Here is a 14,633-nt window from a genome sequence, read left to right on the forward strand (position 1 = left end):
CCCCGAGAGTATAGGCACACTGAATATGGAAACTCCAGAGTGTACCGAGCTCTGCAAGCTATGCAGAGGACACAGAGTTGAGTGTTATGCAAGCCACCGGATGCCCTCATCTCAGGAATCCTCCAAGTATCCTTAGTGTCAGAATTATAACACCACAAAAAAGGACAAGACAGTTTTTCCAAGTGTTTTCCCCTCCCTGAGCTAAATCAAGCTTGTTCCATGAATAAAAAGGCATATGGGAAAAATTGCATATTTTAAAGATATATCCCCACTCTTGTAAAACTTTGTCATTGTTCACTTGCTCTGTGTCTCCTAGCTGTTGTCTCAGAATATGACGTATTCATTTCTAGGAAGTCTTCTTGAACTAATTGGAAAACAGGAGCTGGCATCTCTCTCTCTTTTTTCTTAAAAACCTAAAAGCCACTGTGTTCATTGCATACAACACTTTGCTTTCCACATTTTTTTTTTTTAATGTCCACCTTACCTTTTGTCATTAACACTTAACTCTTTCTCATCATTTTCTAACTTACATTAGCTGCTGCAGAGGTTAGGGATCATCTCAACTCACTTCTTAGGGCATTTTGAACAGTTAAAAATGCGTGTCATGAAATTCTATTTAGAAAAGTGTCACCATTCTCTCTCAAAATTATATATTTAATTTCCCCTAAATGATTTTTAAAATATTTTTCTAAGTGGGATTTTCCGGTTCCTGTATGTTCCTAAATGAATTTTCTTCTAGACACTTGCACAAATGTGAACAGTAAAAACAAGCACTTTGTCATTTTCCCCTTTTGCTGCCTCCTTCCAAAATCCTTATTATACCCGCCTCTTTGGAAGGCCAAAAGAGCAATGCCTTTGAGTGTTTCTCCCCTAGGAGCTTTTTCCATTTCTTTCTGTGGAAGTCTAGAGAGACAAATGTCTTCTTAATGACTTGGCCGGCACATGGTCTCCTTCAGCGGCTTCCATGACCTTCTCCCTCACAAAGACAGAGCCCATTACACTGCCCATATCGAGGAGCACCCCTCTGCTGGGATTTGGGAGTCTCCCGGGAACAATGCAGGGCCCGGCAGCCCTGTGTGCTTAGATGCACGTTTCACGTTCACCACAGGCCATAGTTCCATTTGGAGTGGGCCTTCGCTAGTTGGCGAAAGAACTAAAATGCATCTCCCTATCCACCCTCTACACACACTACCCTTTCCCTTCCCTTTCTGTCTCTACCTCTGTACCCCATCTTCTGTCTTCAGGCCTCTCCCATGTTGTCTGCACTCTAAATCCCTGAGGCTTCTAATCCACTTTCTCTTGTTAGACTCTACGTCCCTAGTCCGCTTTATGGTCTAGACCTGAGAAAGAAATCTGGGGTAATCTGGAAATGGGTCAATGCGGTGTCCTTTTCGGGTATCATATTTGCATTTTTACAAAGATCTTTCTGAAGGTAGAATATTAGTGGAATTTTGAGTAATCTGGTGGTACAGGATGAAAGTTTTGATCAGGAAAATGCCTGCTGTCTTTCTTTTTTCTTCTTTTAATGGATTCCATAAATATATAATTTTTTCTGTGATCCTCAAATAATCCCATGTGAATGTCTACCTCTTCATCCTATGCTTAAGGCTAGGATTTCCATGTGTTTATAAACTAATAGAGTTATTTTCCCCTCACACTGGAGTGAGGAAGAAAAAACAACTTGTCAATAAGTAAGTAATTAGTTTGTTTTTTTAGATAAGTAAGTAACTAGTAAGTAACTAGTTTGTTTTTTTAAAAAAAATAGTAAACACCCAATTTGACTTGGTTCTTGTGATGAATCATGATAGACAGCATTTATGTAGTGCTTACTACAAACCAGACACTTTACCTGTATTATTTTATTTAACACTCATATGAGGTAGATCATGTTACTATGCCCATATTATGAATGAGTAAACTGAGACCATAGAGGCTAAGCAATAGATTCATACAGCTGAGTGTGATGAAGTCAGGTTTTGACCTAGATAATCTGTCAATGTGTTGTGTACAATAAAAACAATGAAGCCAGTTAAGGATGGGGGCACAACACAACCTTTCATTGGTTTGCAGATGCATACCTGCTTTGAAAATGAACACTAACCAAAGAGAGTCTGACTTTTTTCCAGAGAGTGATGCAGAATGCCAATTTCTCCTTCTTTCTTTCTCTTTCCCTCTCCCTCTCTTTCTCCCTCCTGTCTCCCACCCCTCCCTCCCCTCCCACCCTCCCCTCCACCCTTCCTTTCTTTCCATCTTGGCTGAAATGTTAGAGAGTGGTAAGAATGCCATTTTCTCTTCCCTTCCTTACTCCCTCCCTCCCTCCTTTTCCCTTCTTCCTTCTTTCCTTCCTTCCTTCCTTCCTTCCTCCCTCCCTCCCTCCCTCCCTCCCTCCCTCCCTCCCTTCCTTCCTTCCTTCCTTCCTTCCTTCCTTCCTTCCTTCCTTCCTTTTTCCCCTGAACTCTTAGAGGCTGACAAACACTCTTCCTTGTCTGTATACTTTGGTTTTCATTCCCAAAGTGAAATAGAACCATTTAAATGACAGTTTGCCTTATTCTTAAAGTTATTTAATTCCACATATTTCTGTTCATTTCCCTAGGAAGTACACCAGGAATAGAAAGAAAAATAAGAAATGTCTGCCCTCAAGGAGTTCACCCTCAGGCAGATGCAGGAGAGAAAGTGTGATATTCAGAACAGGTTGCACGCTGTAAAGACCTGTGTGCTCTCTTGTCTTTGCAACAGGTACCATTTCTGTCAACACTCTGCGCACACCCTACACTGCTCCTGGCGAGAGTGAGATTCTGGACCTGGATGACGAGTTGTACCTGGGGGGCTTGCCAGAAAATAAGGCCGGCCTCATCTTCCCCACCGAGGTGTGGACTGCGCTGCTCAACTATGGCTACGTGGGCTGCATAAGAGATTTGTTCATTGACGGCCAGAGCAAAGATATCCGGCAAATGGCTGAAGTTCAAAGTACTGCTGGAGTGAAGCCGTCCTGCTCCAGGGAAACAGCAAAACCGTGCCTTAGCAACCCTTGCAAAAACAGCGGCATGTGCAGGGATGGGTGGAACAGATATGTCTGCGATTGTTCCGGAACAGGCTATCTTGGCAGGTCCTGCGAGAGAGGTAAGGTTCCAAAATCCAAGCTGCTGACTCCCCTGAGCTGAAAAGCGTATTCAGCGTGGACCTCAAACTTTAAATGACCATTGAAACATAACGTATGCTCTGCGGAAGTAAACTCTCCGCAAGCTGTGCAGCCACACCTGACGTGTGTTACTGATGAGTCCTTAATGATTTTCAAAGCGCCTGATTCTGGGAAGACACAGCTTTTTAAGTGTATTGCAGGGATAAATAAATAGTTGGGTCTTTTGGATCCTCTAGGGTATGGGCCTAAGACGTATCAAAGACAATCACTCTCTCTCTTGCCCAGTTTTTAATTTCAAGACACTAGAAAGTAAAAAAAGGAATGAATTAGACATCCTTTTGGCATCTAGTGCTAAAATCTATGTCAAAAATAGCATTCGAAGCAAGCTAGGCTGTGAGTTGCAGCTTCCCTGACACTATCGCCTGAGCCTGTCATTTCACTTTAGTGGACCTTCTCAAGTTTGAAATTTGAAGAGTAAGGTGACTTTAAACCATCTACGTTATACGAGCGTTTTCAGAAGTGCACCCTAATTTCAAAGGCACTTACCTTTGCCTAAGACCCAACTGACCCAACTGGTAGAGGTTCCTTTACCAATTTGATATTAAGGCTTAGCATGTCTGTGGAAGCTCTGAACGGGTGCCTCTTTTTCCTTCTCTTGCAGGAGGCAAAGCTACATTTTTTTTTTTTTTCTTCTCCCATTAGAAGGAGAATAGGGTTAAAGGAAAAGTAAAGTGTGATATCTGTCACCGCTCATTTGCAGACCAGACAAAAGGAAGAAATAGCAGAACACATATGTCTAAGTATGTTCTTTCATCGACCCAAGAGTTTCAGATAAATGCTTTAGTCACTATACCCATTGTCACTCATTTGCAACAGTGGAACAAAAAATCAATATGAAAAAATATTGACGAGTTGTTGCATGTCCTCCCATGCTCCAGATAACATTGCTGTCTTAGACATTTAGCCTAAAAGTACCTGCTATTTACTTTTTTAATTTTTTTTAAAGAAGATGTTGGGGGTAGGAGTTTATTAATTTTATTTTTATTTATTTTTGCTGTGTTGGGTCTTCGTTTCTGTGCGAGGGCTTTCTCTAGTTGTGGCAAGCGGGAGCCACTCTTCATTGCGGTGCTCGGGCCTCTCACTGTCGCGGCCTCTCTTGTTGTGGAGCACAGGCTCCAGATGCACAGGCTCAGTAGTTGTGGTTCACGGGCCTAGTTGCTCCGCGGCATGTGGGATCCTCCCAGACCAGGACTTGAACCCGTGTCCCCTGCATTAGCAGGCAGATTCTCAACCACTGCGCCACCAGGGAAGCCCTGCCATTTATTTTTTAAGCCATACACAGTCTTTTTGACCCTGCATTCCTGAAATAGTTTAATTTACTTAAGCTAGCACTTACTAGAGAAGTATTTCTTTTCCAGAATCTAAAGTTGAAATGTGATTTTGATTCTTTATCTCAATAAGGAGGTTCATCAGCTTAATCAATATAAAAATCAATAATAATGACCTAATAATCTAATAATGATCTTAAATTACCTACCAAAATACTATCACTGTTCTGGGTTGTACAATGAGATAGGTCCATAGATAGATAAATATTTTAATTGCGTAGATTCATTCATTCTCCTAGTACCTAATTGAAATTCCTGTGAATAGTCATTAGAGGTTAATTATTTCTGCATAGTTTTGTTTGTAAGGTATATATTCTCTGCACATTTTCCGTTCTAATTTCAGTTTATTTGTTTGTGTCGTATAGTTTTTAGAAATTTCCCAAAGGAGGCAACAACAACAAAGTGACAAAGCTTGCGAGATATATTACAGTTAGGCATAATGTGAGATTAGCAGACCTGTGTGATTTAAGATTGTGTTTTCACTTTTTTTTTTTTTTTTTTTTTGCGGTACGCGGGCCTCTCACTGTTGTGGCCTCTCCCATTGCGGAGCACAGGCTCTGGACGCGCAGGCCCAGCAGCCATGGCTCACGGGCCCAGCCGCCCCGCGGCATGTGGGATCTTCCCGGACCGGGGCACAAACCCGTGTCCCCTGCGTCGGCAGGGTGTTTTCATTTTAATCACTCAGAAAGCTGTCACTTATTCTGATGCCTCCTGCTAAGTGAAGCTAGAAAAGGGTATAACTGAACTGTCACACACATTACAAAGGCCTTCAGTTAAACATGCATGGTGTACCACCCTGTGGCAATGTTCCGCTACTACATATGGCAGAAACAAGAATGGAAATTGTAGAGCTTCCTAAACCAGAATGAGGGAGAGAAACTATTTATATATTGCAGTAATTAGAAGGAGGGGTGGCAAGCATGTGCAGCTTTGCAAATGAGAATTTAGTAGCAAACTTCATCAGTGGGATTCAACATACATTTTTATCTGATAGGTGGCTGGAAATTTCTGCAGATTTCTTTGAATACAGGTTGGTTGTGTACTGAGGAGAGAAAATAGTCATTTTTGTGAGGTTTTTGTTTCTGGACTACCCAGTGTACTGTGAGAAGTCTTTGCTTTTCAGAATTAATTTTCTTGCTCACATGTGGCATCTCCCAAGAACAAGGGTTATGTGGGATGCTTGTCACGCTCAATACCACAAAATCTGGCTTCTGTCCAGTTCCCAGCTCTGCCCTAGTTCAGTCAACACAAGATCATGTCCAACCTCAGGGTTTCCAATTCAAAAGAGAGAGCTTTGACTGTGGCTCTTCTTCACGTATACTCTGATCACATAAAGCTGTTGATCACATAAGAGTTGACTGACAACTCTTGAAATTTAAAAAAAAAAAGAAAAAGGCATTTATAAAGTTTCTATTTTGCTATTATTGAGCAATAAATGTTAATTTATAAAGAAGCATGTTCAAGTCCTTGGACATTGCAGCATGGGGAACGATGTTGCAATCACATAGAAAATCTTCATTCTTCATTAAGTAAGCAGAAGAGTTTATTAAAAAGATCAGAGTGTATGCTGACTTAGGCAAATAAGAAAATAGTATTTTGTTTTATGTGCACTGATCCCATAAAGAAGAGTACTATAGAAGTCATGTCCAATTGAATATAAATTGAATTCAGCACCTTCCCTCCTGCTTTATTTTTTTAAACTGAGAATTTGTGGAGACTTGGTCTTATAGAAATCCTTCTTGGTTGTATGTATATGGTATCATTGGAGGTCTACTTTATACTTGTTTGTTAAAACTCCAGCAGATGGAGGGACAGATGTCAGAGCAATATAATTTGGCTCCCTGTCTGATTTTCATCGCTGACCACAATATGTGACTGCCTTTCGGCAAAACTGAGCACAGGTGTACACTTTAAACCACAAGAAGGAATAACACAGAAAAGCAAATTTATCAAACTTAACGACAAGGGGGAAGGAGATGGAGGGGACGAAGTTGAAACTTTTTCTCTCCTGCTGGGAAGTACTGTATTAGAATTAGCCTTTTAAAGAACTCTTTTGTGTTCTAAGCGATGTTTACTAATGTTTAAAGGATGCTGCCAAAGAGCATAACCTTCAAATGTCAGAATGTTGTTTACCATTTATTTGGCAACTCTAGACTACAACCTTTGCATTTTCCATTTCTTGTCTAATTAAACATTAACTCAGAGGCACTCGAGTTTTATTACTTTACTGTTATTTCATTCCTGCAGTTTTTCAGAGAATGTTAAAGGCCAATGATACTGATTTTTTTTTACTTTAGATTGTATTTCATACAATATTTATGATCCATTGTCAGTCATCTATATTTCTAAAAGGATGTTCCCTCTACTTAATTTTCAATCAAATTAAGCTACATTTCATAGAAGAATATGAGATCATTTAAAAAAATGATTGTTGAATAATAGAGACTAGATTTACAGATTAAATAAATAAGAGAAAACTAAAAATATTTTTGCCCTTTTCTCTGTATAACACCAAAGTAACTGAACAATTGATAACGGCTTTTAAATTTTTATTCAAATATTTGTTGCTTTATAGATATGGACAATAATTGGCTATAAATTAGGAAAAGAAATGGTAGAGATTGAATTTCTTTAAGATTATACTAGAAGCATTTTTTTTCTAGTATTCACTACAGCTTTACAATCATGTTTTAATTATTTTTTGAGCAACTCCTACTATGTTTTCTTTAGGGAAACCTTATTGGGAAAATATGATGGAGATACGTGATATGAGGTAGAACCACCATATTTTAAGGGGATCATATTTTATTTTCTCAGTACTTAGGTCAGTGCTTAGCCATAAGACCCCTGTCTTGGTAAACAGACCCCTCTCCTAGTCTGTCTTTTGTGGCACAATTATGGCTTTCAACGTAGACTTTAAGGGATGTTCATCTACCTTACCAAAATTAGATTCACTTACAATAGACAGAATAAATAGTCTCATTAGTGAGTATTTATGTATGCATGGTATTCAAATTGAAATATGCTCTTTCATATATCCTCAGTATCAAGTGCAACTGTCAATTCAGTCAATTTTATCAAGGCTCTACTGTTTGCCTGGCGCTTTTTGGTGCACTTGGCTGATGATAGAGCAATGAATAGCAGAGCTCAGCTTCTGCTGTAATGACTGTCACATACTAAAAGGCAAAGACAGATTATACTATACAAACAAATCAGAAATGGTAATTTAAAAAAAGAAATGGTAAGTAGATGTAGAATAACTAGAGGGGGAATTAGAAGCAGGATTTGAAGCAGGCGTCTCTGGAGTAACATTTGACCAGAGACCTGAACGCTGAAGGAACAAGCCATATAAAGATCTAGGGGTGAGACCTTTTAAGACAGAAGGTTCCACAAGTGCCGATACTTGAATGAGAGATGAAATCAGTGTGGCTGGAGGTTACTAAACAAGGGAGGACCTGCTAAAACCTGAGGCCAGAGAGATGGGCAGGGGCCGAATCACACACAACCTTATAGGTTAATAAAAGGAATACAGATTTTATTCTAACTGCAGTGGTGGGAATCTATTGGCGAGGGGTGGGGAGGTGAAGGATGGAGGTGGGGGGTTGGGTGTGCACAGTTGAATCAATGAAGTGCTATTGAATCTGATCAACTTATTTAAAAGTTTAGCCTGGCTGCTGTGTATAGGGAGAAAGAGTAGAAGTAGGGAGACCATTGAGGGAGCTATCACAGTGGTCTAGGTGAGACATGAGAGCAGAGTCTAAGGTACTATAGCGGCAAGAACTGATTGATTCAGGAAATGGATTGGAATCAGAGGCTGCAAGACTTGCAGATTTGCCAATAGATTGGATGTGGCAGAGAGGGTAATAGAGAACGCAGAAAGGTTAAGGTCTGAATAATGGTGTTAAGCCATTTACTGAGATGGAGAACACTGGGGCAGGAACATGTTGAATTTGTTCATTTTTGGTGTGTGTATCTTATTCAGATTGGAGGTGTCAGATAGGCAATGGCTGATGGCTGTTTGATGGGGCTCAGGAGAGAAGTCAGGACTGTTAATAAGTATTAGGGGGAGTGAGCACGTGAGTTGACCAAGATCCCTTAAGAGGTAGAGAGAAAAGAGAAGGGCCCTGGAGCAGAGTTCTGGAGCCCTGGGCACTTACCTGTTCTGGATGTGCATTCAGTCCCACGAAGATAACTAATGATTAAAGTCTGTTACAAGCAATACTTGATTTTCCTGACTTTTTGGACGATAATCTTTCAAAACCACAACTCCAGAATATAGTCTTCATAATAAGCGTGGTTTCATCAGTAAAGTTAATTGCTGTAAATAGGCAAGATAATGAGAATTTCCTGGTTTATTTTAATTTCAGGTAGGCTTTCTTTTATTAAATGGTATTCTGCGTTATCAGAACCCACGGGAAAGCAAAATGACTCATACTTGTTTTGCAGGGTTCCACAACCATATGGTGTTTGACATTAAGGGGTGCTATTTCTTAAAACAGTCAGTTTGAGATCAACAGTTTTGCTATTCGCTTCTCTATGTGTTTAATGCAGCATTAAGCAATTTCCCCATTAAAGCAATCCATTTTCCTTCAGTAGCACAAACCCACACAAGCTTCTCAGTCCCACCCCCATCCTTACTCAGTGTTACCCAGGTACATACTTATTGACTTTTTGGTGATAGCTTAATTTTTTCGGAACACCGTGGTGGTGCTTACAGATAATGCTTTAAGTTACCCCTTATCTGCAAATGAACTTTCAAATGAAGTTACAGTTTGTGTCTTTGTAAAAATGAATTACCTTGTTAACCATAATGACTCAGAAGAAGCATTACCTGTTGTTTGGTAATATCATTTTTTCTTCTGTTTTCTTCTGTTTTTGAACATCACCTCTGGAAAAGTGTTGGCCTGAATCCTATATTTAAGTCATATTTTTAATCTTTCTTTTTTGATTGTATTAGGGCAGAAATTATGAAAAAGATGATGATAATAACTTTTCTTAGAATCATGGGCTTTTTGGGTAAGCAAAGGCCTTAGAGATGCTCTAGTAGCACCCTCTCATTTTGCAGGTGAACGATGCAGAACCAAGTTTAATTTCATGGAGCTGATCAGTGGCCTGACCATATATAAACGTGCACATACAGTTGCTGGTGCTTCAAGCCAGGCTCACGCTATGGCTATACAAAAAAAGACGATGTCTGCTGTTGAGAAGGGATATGCATACACGAACATGGATAATCTGACAGGATGAATGCTATACGTAGAAAGTGCTCTGGGTACAGAAAGGGAAGTACAGCCACCTGTGCTTCTGGACTTTAGCATATACTTCACAGAGGAAGTTCTCTTTCCTGTGACTCCTCTTTCTAGTTTAAAAAAAAATTTGCTCATTTCGGAAGAAGATGAGCTGAGTTTGTGTCTTGTGTTCTATATGGAAACCTTTAATAGGTCATGCTTTTCCTTTTCAAAGTATAAATGCACTAAACTGACCAAGAGCTTTTATATTCATTTCCCATCTATAGAAGCAACGGTTCTGAGCTATGATGGGAGTATGTTTATGAAAATCCAGCTCCCGCTGGTGATGCACACAGAGGCTGAGGATGTATCCTTACGGTTTCGGTCCCAACGCGCATATGGCATTCTCATGGCAACCACCTCCAGAGACTCAGCAGACACCCTCCGCCTGGAGCTGGACGCAGGACGTGTGAAACTGACGGTCAATCTAGGTAACAACTCGCCTTCCCCCATTGAACTAACACTTTTCACTTTTTGTTCAGTTTTGCCTGCAAACATTTATCAAGTAGCCTGTTTGCCATGGAAAGTTAAAACACTTAATGGTCTCATCTCCATTATTTAAATTCATTTAGGTTTGGGGGACATCTTTTTATTGTTCCTATTTCATTAACATAATTTACTGTTTTGTGATTCCTACCACTGAGGGTTCTTAAAAGGGAAGCCATATGTATTAATGAGGTTAATTGAAAGTATAAATGTTCAGGCTTAACGATGCCTCAAACTGAATTTCCTACTTTTATATTGACTGGCACTCTGATTGGTTATAGGTGAAATCCTTTCAGATAAGACAAAAATACACCAACTTTTACTTGGATAACATATGCTATAAAATGTCAAATTTCTACTTAGTGATCTAGATCAACAGTTGCTCTTTCTCTACTCCTTGGGCTTCTCCTTTGAATAATTACCTTTGTGGTATTCCATCTTTTCTGTTTGGAAATACTGTGTGGTGATATTTTGCTATCAAACAGCAATACACAACCCTTCAATGCCCAAAGTCTGCGGCCCTCAGCAAACAGCCATGAGAACACTAAAGACACATACTCTTCTACAGAAAAATAATGCTTTCCTGCTTGATTGTAGCATTCAGAAAGAGTCACTACAGTAAAACCTCACCACACTGGATGCAATCTGGGGGAAGACCAGGCTGAATTAAGAAAAAGTCTAAATTGTAAGAAAAAAAAATTATAAGCAGTTTTGTTTTCAATTACATTCGAAAACACAAATTAATAGCTGGAAAAATCTTAAGGAAAGGTCTTACTAGGCTGATGTTAATGGGTGGTTAAGAATTATCCATAATTAGCACATTATTTCATGTTAGTTGTGCCATCATTGTATAGTAAATTACTTGAAATCAGTTTTCTTCCCAAACTTGGCCTTTCATAATTTGTTTAATTTTTCTCCGGCGATCTCCACTCATATCGAATGAAGGATTACAAATATTCTGCCCAGTACATTTCAATATTATCATTAACTCCAAATAATAGGAGTATAAATTAATGAGGTTTTACTGTATTTCCTGGAAGTGCTGAGTACACACAATAATGAATAAACAGAGAGAAAAATAAAATTCAAGACTACATAGATTTACAAAAAGAGTAGTAAAATGTGATGAGGTAAGGCATTTGTGAAAACCCCACATACATTTTCAAATTATGTTGGGCAGAATAGTAGCTCATAAAATATAAAATTACTTCATTGGTAGTTTATTGCATACAATTGCATCAATTAATATTAGTTAAATTAAGTTCAATAATAAGACTTTTTTTTAAGATTACTAAAGAACACATAGTACTCTTTTACAGTTCTTTTAGAGTTCCCTCTAGTGACAATGATAGGTTACTACAAGTCAATCAAAATTGCCTAATTGCAGTAAAGGGGCTGTTAGCCCTGGGAGGTGGACACGCTCGCTCATGGGAATTTTCCAACAGCAAAGCATTCTGTGGAAAGAGTTGTGTAGGTGCTGATCCTTGGCTGTTTGCAACCACTTTTCTGATGCGGTTGACGACACATGACAAACTCAGCTATATGGAAACAGAATCTAGGTTTGTATTTTTCATGTTCCCCAAAGGCATTAAATACTACAAACAAAACCAACAAATATTTATCTATATATAAAATAAACATAAAACATGCCACATGATCCTTTAAAGATAACCCTTATAATCACAGTCTGTGTTATCCAGATTAGACATTCTGTTAGGGAATCTGATTTTATATAAGAAGGAACTACAGAAAAAGGAAAATCGATAGCAGTAGTTACCATGACACTTACTATGCAGAGATAACATTGTTAGCTCCTAACAGAGGGATAGGTGTGTGTGCTCCGAAGAATGACACTACTCCTTAGCCACTAGAGTTTCTAAAGGGAACAGTTGTTTCTTTCTTCCTCCAATTAATACAAGGCACGGAATCCAGCTAACACCTGGCTCTTACCTTTTTTGCCCAAGCAAATAATAATAATAAAAAATACATTAGGGTGAAATGAGAACAACTTCAACTAGCTCTCCATTTGACCATGACAATTCTATAGGATTCTGTTGGCCTTTGTGGGATAATAGATTTTGGAGGTTCAAGATGTCTGAGCCTAGCTGAGCTTGCACTGTACCCCATTGTGACGGAGCACTTTTTAATTATATTGAAAACAATGATTTGTTCTTTCACAGATGGGGAGAAAGCTGCAGCCAGTCTAAGCCAGGCATCTTTGACAGTTAACAGTTCTTTATTTCACTTAGATTTGTCACCATGTAGCTTTGTTTGAATTGGCCATTTTTTAAAAAACTTTCTAATTGTTGTTTCCAATGGTGCAGTTTTATAACAATGAATCTGGGTTCTAGATGTAAAGAATAAACAATATGGAGTGGCCACATTTGCATGTGTCTGTCCCCGGAAGGGTGGACTGTGTTTTATTGGATGTCTGCAGCTATTACCTTGAAGGATAAATTTTCATTTTTCATCTATTCTTCCCCATCTAGATTGTATCAGGATTAACTGTAATTCCAGTAAGTGCCTATTCAAAATTTTTAAAATGTTATTCCTCCATTATGATGTAGCTAGTCAAGAAAAAAAAGACAGCAAGAGAAAGCCGTTTATAAAACTCATGAATTCACTCTTGAAGTATACCAGTCCATCATCTGGGTTGTAAAAATTCATTTTGAAATCTGTCCAGCTGAAGACTTTCCTGCTTCAGTTCCTACCTCTAAGTGGGAAAAGAGGTGACAAATATCTTGTAACAGAAGGTGCAAATGTCTCTGTAGACCTTTGGATAAAGCAAATAGCATTTGTATTTTGGCAGATCTTGGACTCCAGTAGTTCTCTTCACAACCAAATTAGGAGAAAATACTGTGGGGGATCTTATTTCCTTCACTTTCTGTTTTTATCTCTTAACTCAAATATAGAAAAAAAAAATCTTTTCATGTGAAAGTTACTATTAAACCCTTCTAAATTCAACCAAAATTTTACATTGGAAAATGTGTGTTTTTCCAAGTTTTATGTATATACAGAAAATTACTTATCTAAAGAGTTTTTTCTTGTACATTATGACTATTTACATAATGAATTTTTACATCCTAATCATATATCTGCAAAAATAACCCAAACCCTTCAAATCTGTGATATGCATGCCAAATGATGAGTTAGAAAAGATGCATGGACTGAGTTTTTTGATTTGGACTAGAGAACTTGAAAGGATGTAAGGACTGTGATTTTATTTTGAGTTGTAGCATTATCTGAAGTGTAAACTTATTTCTTTACGTAAATATTTAGGTTTTTCTTTTCCAGGTTGTGCTGACCACATTGAGGAATCTCATCTAATATATCAAAGTTGTTAGTTATTTAACTAAAATGGTTCTAACAAGCTTCTAATCTTTCACTGTCATAGTCAGTAAAACATTTTTTTTATATCCTTGGAAAATGCTGAATGTGAGTTGATGGAGTCTACTCCCAAAACCTTTGGCTGTGTTTCCAAATGTCAGTAAGTCATCCTCTGAGGAATAAAATGACGGTCTCCAACTTACAAAAACACGAAGCTTTATCTAATTAAATGCATGCTATTTCAAATACCCGTGCTTCTTACAACTCAGATTTGTCTTAAAATATTTTAATATTCATATTAAAGCAGAATAAAAGCCAGTCTTTCCAATCATAGCAATAAAAAGGTAACTGAATCATGATTTATGAAAAAATAAATTATTATATTATCATACAGGCATAAAAATCATCTCAAACAGAATACAGTTCCTGAACTAATCTCTCAGAGCTCTAACACAAGTAGAATTTTTCAAGTATACATCATCTCTTGTCAAACCCCATCTTTACTACACTCTCTGAAAAGGAGCACAGGTTTAGAAGTCTGATACCATGGTCCAGTTAGCTTTCAGCTCTGGAGCATAGATGCAGACAAGGTGGCAACTCACAAGATCTTTTCCCAAAGCCAGATTTGTGACTCACTGCAGCCGTAGATGTTCTTGATTCTCCCTGGAATCAAGATGTTCTTGATTCTCCCTTAGAAAATCCATGTGAGGAAACTATTTTTCTAGACTTCTGCTATAATTTTATTTATATTAGGCATACAATAAAGCATGGGTTTTTATTTACAGAATATAACTACATAAGCTCTAGTATTTAATGGAAATTAACCCCATCAAATGTGCTTCTGTGTTCTCAGCTCTATCAATGGTTTTTTAAAATACTTGTTTATAGTCTGATTACCCTTGTTAGCTCCTTCTCTCCATTTGGCTAATTATTATAAGACTGATATTAAGCATAGTATTTTCTCTGGATATTTCACAGAATAATACCTTTGAGGACAAAGGTTTT

The 14,633-nt window shown here is 38.3% G+C and overlaps 1 protein-coding gene across 6 annotated transcripts in view; it reads left to right on the forward strand.

Annotated features, from left to right (window-relative positions):
• Nucleotides 1-14,633, forward strand: part of NRXN1 (neurexin 1) — a 961,338-nt gene that overhangs the window by 350,465 nt on the left and 596,240 nt on the right. For 5 of the 6 annotated variants that reach the window (XM_079940440.1, XM_079940438.1, XM_079940441.1 and 2 more), the window contains 3 exons: nt 2,737-3,120; nt 10,043-10,246; nt 12,791-12,817. In XM_079940440.1, coding sequence (XP_079796566.1) covers nt 2,737-3,120; nt 10,043-10,246; nt 12,791-12,817 — 615 coding nt within the window. The remainder of the gene's footprint in view (nt 1-2,736; nt 3,121-10,042; nt 10,247-12,790; nt 12,818-14,633) is intronic. The other variant, XM_079940442.1, reaches the window with a different exon arrangement.

This window comes from Stenella coeruleoalba (assembly GCF_951394435.1).
Source record: "Stenella coeruleoalba genome assembly, chromosome: 13".
NCBI lineage: Eukaryota > Metazoa > Chordata > Mammalia > Artiodactyla > Delphinidae > Stenella > Stenella coeruleoalba.